General features: G+C 39.4%; 1 protein-coding gene across 2 annotated transcripts in view; it reads left to right on the forward strand.

Moving 5' to 3' along the window:
* The window catches only part of NAV3 (neuron navigator 3), a gene marked incomplete at its 3' end in the record, with an annotated part of 271,115 nt that extends 262,269 nt beyond the window's left edge, over window positions 1-8,846 (forward strand). For both annotated transcript variants that reach the window (XM_082013485.1, XM_082013486.1), the window contains 6 exons: window positions 1,060-1,214; window positions 2,140-2,211; window positions 2,644-2,840; window positions 3,508-3,626; window positions 6,345-6,548; window positions 8,727-8,846. In XM_082013485.1, coding sequence (XP_081869611.1) covers window positions 1,060-1,214; window positions 2,140-2,211; window positions 2,644-2,840; window positions 3,508-3,626; window positions 6,345-6,548; window positions 8,727-8,846 — 867 coding nt within the window. The remainder of the gene's footprint in view (window positions 1-1,059; window positions 1,215-2,139; window positions 2,212-2,643; window positions 2,841-3,507; window positions 3,627-6,344; window positions 6,549-8,726) is intronic.
* Window positions 8,847-10,607: the final 1,761 nt, after the last annotated feature.

A 10,607-nucleotide genomic window follows, 5' to 3' on the forward strand; every position in this document is an offset into this window, starting at 1 on the left:
GGTTTTGGATTTCTGGTAAATTGTTTGTTGTATGTGTTTTTGGGTTTTGGTTTGGGTTCTTTTTTTCCTTTTCCTTTGTTTCTATTAAGATTTACATAGATCTTCTAAGTTTGTAGTAAAAAAGAAAAAACAACATTGTCAAATACCGAATGTTTGAATAATACAGATGGTACTATGCCATGGAAGAAACCCATGATGTCCCCCTAGAGACATCTGATCATAAAAAGCCAAACAAAAATCTATCTTGAAATAAAAAAGATTGCACGTTCCCATTAAATAAAAAAAGATTCTGCTTCTCTCTTCCTTCTTTTCCAGAAAGAAAAATGACAATAGGAACTTTGTCCATAATACTGAGCATTCCCAACATTGACAAAATTAGATACCTCTAGAGATACAGCTGTAAAGCTTGACTAACCCAGACCCTCAAGGGCAACAAAGTGTTGAGAAAAATATGAAATGTTTTGATTACAGAAAGCTCTGTTTTACTCCAACACTGAACAGCAGCCAGACACCTGACAGAAAAAAAAAAAGAATTTACACAACAAATTTTATTATGGGGTGTGATATAGTATCCCCAAAAGGTCAAACAGATTTTCAGTGAGAGTAGTGAAAGGAGGTATCTGAAGGAGCAGTTCAATAAGCCTAAACTGTGTGATAATTTGGTGTGGGGTTTTTTGGTATGTAAGTGCGGCATTCATAAGAATGGAGGTCCAACAATTAATGTAAGTATCTCAGCCCATTGGAAATGGCATATTTTATTGCAACCTACTTTCCTCTGGAGATATTTTATCAACAGGTTTCTAAGGAATGTATCCACCAAATAGGAATGTGTATGCTTCAGTCACTTGCCTTACGTTTAGTGCCTTTGTTTTTCTTAGCGTGTGGCTTCCATGTTACCCTATCTGAGAAGCAGGTCTTCCTGCATGTGCTGAATCCTGTATCCGGCTGAACGATACACAGTGGGCAAACTCTGTAGCAGCCTCTGTATCTTTCTTAAAATCTTTTCCACTGAAATTACATCTATGGTCTAATTGGGTTTTTTTGTTAATTCTGCTGAAGGATCTGCGACAATACCTAGCAAACCTAGCTGAGCAATGCAGTGCTGACAACAATGGTGCTGACCTCCCTGTGGTCATAATTCTTGATAACCTCCACCATATCAGTTCACTAAGTGACATCTTCAATGGTTTCCTCAACTGTAAATATAATAAATGGTAGGTAGTAACTCTTCTCTCCCCTTCCATGCACTTTTTGCAATTAAAAAAGTAGAAACTGTTAATTTTGCAAAATAAAATGTCACAGTGGAAACTTAGACTCCCATAGGCTGTCAGGAAAGCCTTTATGTGCTTGAATAATTTTAACCCTCTTCAGCCAAGTACTTAGGTGTCTGCTTCACTTTATTTATATGATCCCATGCATGCAGTGAGATGTAAACATACCACAGAATTTAAGAACGTACTTAAACACTTGACTGGATTAAGGTCTTATCCCTTTCACCTTGTCAGATCACACAAGCTCACTAGTACCATGAGTACAGCTTATGAGAGAGTAAGAAGAAATGCACTTTATAATAGTGGAATTTGGGGTATGTATGAACCCACTAACTATGCCATGCAGAAGCAGCTGTATATCTGGTGCATTTGCACTTCTGCAGTTTTCCTGTAGAAGTGCAGAAGTATGAAATTTGCTGACTGTCCTTAATTGCCAAGCAAGAATAAAAATAATGTTTTCTAGAACTTTTACTGGCCTATGACATTGTCTAGTTCTGTTGTAAATGTGCCATCATAGGGACTTCCCTTCATAAAATCACTGCATGCTATGTCTTACTTGTGAGATTCACCAGCTTCTGAAATTAAAATTCTAAGTCTACTGCAAAATTATGATGTACATGAGGACAGGGTTGCCTCATTCATTTCTTTATTACAGATGAATACTAGTAAACAAAAAATGTGTAGAAAGGGAAATCATACAAGAATAAACATTGAAAAAAATCTACCTTCAGAAATATTTTAAATCTAAGACTACAGTACAACCAGAGGCTCTTTTAAAGTTGGCCTAGTGCAGACAAGAAGAAAGAATATTCTCTGAATATCTGAATGAATTCTCCCTCAAAGAACCCTATTACTTTTCTCTTTTCAGTCCCTATATTATTGGAACCATGAACCAGGGTGTTTCTTCTTCACCGAATCTGGAGCTGCATCACAATTTCAGGTACATTCAATCTGTGTTTACTGTGGCTGTGTTTGCACATCTTCCTGCTTCTCAGACCAGTTCTTCAATGAACATTGATCTTGTGTCTCATCACAGCAAAGTATTTTAGTTTCTGTGTCTCTCTGTATCGATGGATCTCTGAATGGTGTTGGGGAACGGTGAAAGAAATATGTTACTTTCTGGCACCTCTAGAGAGCTGCTGAAGATGATTGCATTCTTGCTTTCCATTTGTCTTCAGCAATGTCTTGAATTCCTGCTGAAACCTGTTATGATGGTGTTGTAGCAGTGTGAAATAATGTGGTTTGTTGGAGTAGTTTTATCCTTGCTGACTAACAAGACTTAGAAGCTTATGACATTACCTTCGTCTATACATTTAAGAGGAAATTATGTATTTGCTATTCATTGCTGCTTGAAATTTTCCTTCCTACCTAGGTGGGTGCTGTGTGCTAATCACACAGAGCCTGTTAAAGGTTTCTTGGGCAGATATCTGAGAAGGAAACTGATTGAGACTGAAATAGAAAGGAATGTACGCAATAATGAGCTCATGAAAATCATTGACTGGATCCCCAAAACATGGCATCATCTCAACAGCTTCCTAGAAACGCACAGCTCTTCAGATGTAACCATTGGTGAGTCCATTGGTGTAGTGGTTTAAAATAAGGATGCAGGCTGAGCATTTTAGAGATTTGTGAAGGATATATTATGTTTTAAAAGTTGTCATCCCTCAGTGGGAAGTACAACATCAGTGTAGGGAATTTGTCTGGTTGCCAGCAAGATTGAAATGAAAATGGAAAGTTCAATGGGAGAGTATGTATTTCCTGGTATTTCTGCCTTGGTTGCTAAAGACTTTCAAGTAAATGATCATAATTTTAAAAAGTTAAGTTTACAAAAAATACCTCAATAACAACTTTCCTAAGCTTAAGTTTTTTTCCATGCTTTCACACTGCAGTATAATTGCAGCAATAAAAACACATGGACAATCAGTTCAGCAAACTAGCAGGTGGGAGATATACATGTGCCTGAGGCCTTTTAGTGGAATAACTGTGTTAGCAAAGAAGTCATCCTTTTACATAGCTTTACGCATAAGACTTGTAAGTGTTCATCAGGCCCTGGAATTGGATGAAGTGACACTAGCTCATTTTTAATAACGGGAGACTGATAGGTCCCTTATTGTAATCCTGTGTTAGTATTCTCTTCACTTAAGTTTCCTCCAATACTACTTTTTCAAGTCACTGAATATTATTTTTAGTGTGCTCCCTAGTTCTACTTTTTTTAATACACAACTTGACTTCTCAGGTCCCCGCCTCTTCCTCCCTTGCCCTATGGATGTTGATGGCTCCAGAGTGTGGTTCACAGACCTCTGGAACTATTCCCTGGTGCCGTATATTCTGGAAGCTGTGAGAGAAGGACTTCAGGTATGTCATTTCTTTCCCAACAATTTTTTTTTTAAAATTAGTTTCATAGGCTTTCTCCAAGCTACTTTTAACCAGTGCATGCAAGTATGAATCCTGCTGTGTTTGCAAGAAGAAAGGCTGTGGAGGGATTATGGAAATCAGCCTTGAACTCCTTTTGACCTGCTGTTACTCTGATGTATAATTTGGCTCTGTATGTTCCAGCACTAGTGTATCTCATATTTTGTGAAGAAGGTGTCTCCTCGGTGACTGGGGTTCTTCTTTTTCCACTGTTTAAGGAGTGCACAGCAATGTTAAATACAGTTCAGATTGCCTTCCTGAGTCAATGCAGTCTCAGCATACCCCTGCATGGAAGAGTTAATAGCCCTCATGCTGGTGCAAGAAATTAGTTCTGGTCTGTGTAATCCTCTCTCACCTACATACCCATGTAGGCAAACAGACTTGTGGAGGAAAGCTTGTGAACAAGGAAATTTTCACCAGTTAGGAAAAAAAATAAGTTTACTGGCCTTATCTAAGCAGACTGAGATAAGTTACTCTTTGGCCCTGTGAGCGTAAAGGTCTGCCCCTTCTTGCCCTTATGTCTTGCAACCCTGCTTGTATTTCCCATAGTTTTATTTCTCCTTTTTTCTTTCTCTGTATGGGCTAAGGTTTCCTCCTGACTGTAATTCTCATTTTGGGTAACAATGCCATCAGATCAGAGTGCTTCACCATTCCCTCTGTCCTGTCCTCTCCAGAGCTAGGTGTTAGCAGCAGTTCCATTGATTGTTAATGAACTATTAATTTTTTTTCTACTTTAATAGAAAGAGGGCTACAGAGAGATTTGCTGTAGATAGCACTGTAAGCTGTCCTGTATAGGTTAAGTTTTCAGACCATTCTACATCTTTGGAGCAAACCTAAATCTTGAAATTAATCCTTCCTTCTTTTTTTTTTTTTTTTCAATTTTTATTTGGCTTTCTCTGTTTTCCTTTTTCTTTTATGCACTGCAATTCTATGTCCTCTGAAAAGATGTTTTGTGGAAAGGCAGTTTTATGCCATACATAGCACTGAAAGAAATTACTGCACAGTGCAGAGGGGATTGTTATGGACTAGTCAAAGAACTGTGTAAGCAGCTGCCATTTCTTTATCACCTTGTATCGACATAGTGACATACTGATGCAATGGAGGTTTAGAATCTTGCCTGTTGAATATCTCACGCTTTCCTAAAACTGCTTATCTCTGTGGGAATTACAGAGTGTTTATGCCTTGTGCAAAAAACTGTCAAACATCTGATAGAATAGGAACAGTGAGATTAACAGCGCTTGTTTAGACCAGCTATAAAAATGCAGTGATATCCTGCATGCTCATATTTTCCCATGTATACAGGGTACCCACTTAAATGAAAACTTCAATTCTGGAGCAGAAGATGGCAGCATATAGAAGAAAATATGTTGTTTCATGAACCAATGTTTAGCTGCTTTGGATGGCTTCCATAGAATAACATTATTAATAATAAACAGAAATCTTTTATATGATATAATTAGATGTTCCTGGAGTCAAGGACGGGTAGAAAATACCTTTCTAGCCTGGTACTTTGCAAGCTCACTTCTCGGGCACAGAATCTACAAGCCTTGCTCCAGATTCCAGAAAAGATTTAATTGCTTTTAATCTCAGATGAGGGGAAGTGCTGCCTACAGTCTGGAGTTAGCCTGCTACCTCCTCAAGTAACATTTCTTCTTGCATTATTTAGGCAGATCCCTGTTATAGAAACCAAGCCTCAGCGCAGGGTAGAGGGAGTCTGAGTATCTCTGTGCATCATATAGGGAACTTGGCTGCCTAACCTGGAGCTCTGGATTCAGTAGGTGCCTGGGAGCAGGTGTTGCAGTGATAAGCACAACTCCTCTCCCTGGCTTTAGCACTAACATCCTTCACTGTTTTACTCCCTTTAAGAGTGCAGCCCATCTAAATGCTCCATGATGCCAATATTATGCTGCTTCTTGGATTGCATGAGGCTGTTTGAGCTAGGAGAAATCACAGAAAGCCCCGGTGACTGGCTCCCCATCCCAATGTGTCATTGTCACAGCTAAAGAAAATCTGTGGAGCAGCAATCACGGGTCTCTCAGTACGTTGCTTGTGAACAGCAGTGTGGAGAAGGGTACATTTTAGTGAGGAAACTACGAGACCTCCTAAACTTACAATATTCTCATTCTTTCTTCCTCTGTCCTCCTTCCAGATTCATAAGCATTTTTTGCTTCATGGTAGGGAAAACTTATCCTTTGTGAATTTCTTCTCTTAACCTTGTGAAAGGTCTCAAACTTAAGGTGTGGACAGATGTCTGCTTCTACATCCTATTTTCCTAGGAGAAAAGAACAACCTGTACTGGCACTTCCTAATTCACTTCAAACAAAATCCAATTAACTTGAATGTTTCAGATAGGTCTGAGTTAATTTCACCGATATGCCTTAAGCAAATTACTTAAAGGTCTCATTTCATATTATATCAAAAACTTGTGGCTCCCACTGTTGCCTACAAGGATCACTAGTTATGGAGTGCTTTTCAACTTGCAGCCACTCTGCGTATTGAAGGAGCATTAATGGAAATGAAGTCTTTTGAATGTCTTATCATATCTGAGTGCTCAGCACATTTTTTCAACCACTTACTAAAATGATTTAGATGTTTTTGATTACTTACAACTGATACTGAAAACTCTTTAAGATACTTAACTCTGTTATATCCATAACATAGATGTACGGTAAGAGGGCACCCTGGGAAGATCCCTCCAAGTGGGTAGCTGATACCTATCCGTGGAGCTCTGCATCTCTACAGCACGAGTGGCCATCGTTACTTCAGTTAAGACCAGAAGATGTTGGATATGAAGGCTATGCATCAGCAAAAGAAGGAACAACCTCAAAGCACGTTCCACAGACTGATACAGAGGGCGATCCCTTGGTAAGATTTAAACTTCAGGGAAAAGATTTTTCAGCAGGTACTTCACTGTTGCATGTTAAATTGTACACTGTGCAGTAAAAAGACTACCGTGTACCTCTTCCAAAATGGGCTTTTAAAATTAATCCTACTATAATTTATTAAAAAGGATGAAAACAAAAAGGAAAATCTAGCAAGAGGGCAGGTATCACCATCATGTTAATATGTCCCTAAATTGTTTGCATTTCCCATCTGCCCAGAAATGTATCTGATCTTCATCATCATAATGTTTGGGTACCACTCTTCAGCAACTTATTAATCAGTTTATTCTAAAAACACCTTTCCATGTTGGGCAGTCCTTCATCTACATTCCGCAAATGAAAGACTGAGAAACTTCCATTATCTAACTTGTCTATCGTAGACAATTTAGTGGAAATGCAAATTAGACAGCCCTTCTCCCATTCCTCAGAACATTTCAAGATAACTAATGACTGCATGACAGTCTTAAAGTAAAAGGAATGCAAGTGTGGTGGCATTAAAAGATAAGAGGTTGATTTCCCTCAATGCCATGTATTGTTTTATTTAAATACGATCCCAGACATTTGGGATTACTATTGCCTCCTCTGATAATGGTTTATTAAATTGCATATATTAAACTGGTATTCTTGTATAGTGCTTTCTCTACAGACTGCCTTTATCATAATTCAGAATACCATTTTAGAGAACTGTACTTCTGGAATACAGGCACCCCTTGGAAAATGGAATTTCTCAGAGGAAACTGCATTCAACCCTTATCAGAGCTAAGAAAATAACTCCCCAGCCTCACTAAAGTGTTTTGTATCCAAACCCAGACCTTGTATTCTGAAGAAGTTTAGAAAATCACCTCATTTGTTCCCCTGTGTCCCAGTCCATAAGCTTTGGGGTGATTGTTTGTCCCTGTGATTTGGGCTGCCAGTGAGAGTATTGGCCAGGCTTCCAGCACATATGCATCACCTCCACTGAGGTGAAAACACTCGGGCAGCTCAAGTTCAGTGTCCCGTCACCTTTGCTCCCTGCACACTGTCATCAGTATCTGTACCTAATTATCAGGAGCTTGAAACTTGTGAATGGAGGGCTTGCCCCTGCCTGCAGCGCTGCGCACGGGAAGACAGACACTGCGCTTGTGCAAACAGGGCATGTCACGTGCAGGCTGCGTTGCACACACGCCGCTGGTATCCTGTATTCTCAAACACAGATGCCCATTAAACCTTCAGCAAAAGCTACCTGATAACATTAAAGAGTATTAAATGCAGTTCAATGCCTAAAGAAATCTTTACAAGCTGTGCAGGTTGAAACCACAGAGATGTAAGGATTCCTGAGTAAACTGGAAAAAAGGGCTTAACACACAAACACACAAGAAAACCTCTTTACCTTTGCTTTTTCTTTGCTTGTTTTTTTGTAGTGACAGTGCATTTGTTCCTTGAAAAACACTAAACAATGTCAACATTGCTTGCAGCCCCAAGCATGCTGGCAGAAGCGGATGTTTTATAAATAAAATCCTGATCATTACACAGAGTTAGGCATCAAGCATCCAAGTAATTTTCTAGGGCTTAATGCTGCTTTTTGGAGCTTTTATTATTAAACAAATAATTTTTCAGATGGGCTTCAGGTTCTAATAATCCCCAAATTATGTGGGAGCTCTCCCCTGCTGAGGTGAGCCCCTCATCAGCAGATGGGATTCTTTGACGAAGCAGCTGGCCTCGGTCCACCCCTCTCTCGCTCCCTCCCCATCTCTCTCTTGCAGAGGGGGTATGTTAGTGTGACTATGTTTTCGGTTGCTTTTCCAATGTAGTGTGGCTACACCATCCAAAAATTATCTGGAAGCTTGACTGTCTCCAAATATGGGCCCAGCTGTCCAGCTGTGATATGGCTTCCTTCCCCTGCCGGTGCTGCAGCTGCAGCCGGTCTCCCCCCTGAATCAATGGGAGTTGTCAGGCAGCTCCATTGTATCCAAGCTCTTTGGACCTTTAAACTTCTATTTAAAGACCAGAAGGCAATGAAAAGGGTGCCAGGAGGAGCGGCTGACACCCTGCCCTTTCTGAAATCCTTTTGTATGGTCCCCTCAGCTAGATACCAGCACACCTCATGCAACAAGGCAGATTAATTAAATTTTAACAGCATTAAATCAGACGAGATTATGTAAACATTGCTTTCTTCTTTCAGATGAATATGCTAATGAGGCTTCAAGAGGCAGCCAACTATTCGAGCGCACAAAGCTGTGACAGTGATAGCACCAGCCACCATGATGACATTTTGGATTCATCCCTTGAATCAACTCTCTGAAAGGGACAAACCTTGGTGGAGGATTATGGTAAAATCTGTTTCCACTAGACCACTGCCAGTATTAAAGCAGCACACGGAGGTCCCTGAGTGAGAATGGTGTGTTGTAAGTAGGCAGGAGACCTAACTCTGCAAAGTCAGGAAGAAAAATTGAAGTGGAAAGCTTGAATTAGTTTAACTTCAAGGCATTTCAAAACCTATGGAGCCAACTGAGACTCCATTTGTCAACTGGAAAGGGCCCTAGCCCAAGGGCATCTAAGCAGATTGCACATGTGTTAGCCAAACTGGAATATTTTTTTTTCCCTTTTCCTCTCTCTCTCTCTCTCTCTCTCTGTTTCTCTGTACAAGTTTACAGTGCAACTTCTTTTGTTTTTTTTCCTTTACTTTACCCTGAGGCACTGCATGAACAATGTGGTCTTCTAATTCTCTTCTAACCTCTGTTGTGCCACATGGTGCTGGTCACAGGACTGCAGTAGTGTTTGTGTTGTACACTACTGCCCATTCCAAAACGAGTCAAAGATGATGACAGTAACTCAGAAAGCACAAACAGTATTGTGCAATCACCAGAAAACATGACTGTGATATGCTGGATAAGTGCCAATTTAATTCTAACTGCCATGGTCACGGTGATGCGCTCCATTAAGTTTTTAGTACACGAGTCACAGATTTTATAAAGTTGTTTTTACCACAAAGGTCTTTTTTAACCACCTGCCCACTCCTTAACAACAGTTTTATACCAATTATTAACCAACACTGATTAAAGGCTTTTTAGGGCTTCATTTGTTTGAGCCTTTTCAGTGAAAGAAGGAACATTTCTTATGGTGCTGTCTCACTGCCTTAAAACAGATTTCTAGAACAGTTTTACAGTTGGTTTAATTCCTAAACCATTGGTAATTTACACTGTTTTTTTCTTCATTTACTAATGAGAAAAAGTCAGTTAACACAGTAGCCTCATATCTGTATATCATGATTTTTTAAAGAAATGGATAGGAGAAAGAACAGTTGCTATATAATATTTTTATCTTGTGAATAGATTGCTCTGCCTACCCTCAGAAATACACAAGGAACCCAAACCCACTTCCACTGCCACCTAAATGCTGAGAAAATCGGCTCAAATCCATTTGATCCCATAGAATGGAGTTTTTGGAGGATGGATGTTTTGAATTCTTATCCAGCAGAGCTGGATGCACTTGATGCAGCATGAGCACAAATATATGTTTTTTTTTTTCCTTTTTCTAGTTTTAGCATGTTGTTTTGATTGCTATTGTTGTACATGAAGAATTCAGCATAAAAGAACACTGAAGCAGTGATGTCCACTGTGGAAGAGGAAGAGTTTATACTGTAAAGTGGGTTGGTTTTGCACAGTCTACTGGGTGGGTATTGTAAATACTGAAAAAAAAAGAAAAAAAAAAAGAAAAAAAAAGCCTTGCACAAATCAAATCAAAAACAAACAAAATTGTATTTTATTCTGTTGGTGTTAAGAGATGTTTCACTTGCTGAGATTTCCTGTATGTTGCAAACAAATACAGAATGCAAACCTTAAAAGCTGTTATTACCTGGTGTGTTTGTCCTGTATTTACAGTTGTTATGACTATGCAGGAGCTATCAATGCTACAGTGAGCATGTTTCAATATCTATACGAAGCCAATACACTTTGGGGGGAAAAAGTCTGAAAATGTTTTAAGTGCATATGTCACGGCAGGCTACAACCAGATTGCATTCAAACTGCTCAGAATAATCGGAAACGCTCTTTTACCACAAGAG

This window comes from Phaethon aethereus, assembly GCF_964289735.1.
Source record: "Phaethon aethereus genome assembly, chromosome: 1".
Lineage (NCBI taxonomy): Eukaryota > Metazoa > Chordata > Aves > Phaethontiformes > Phaethontidae > Phaethon > Phaethon aethereus.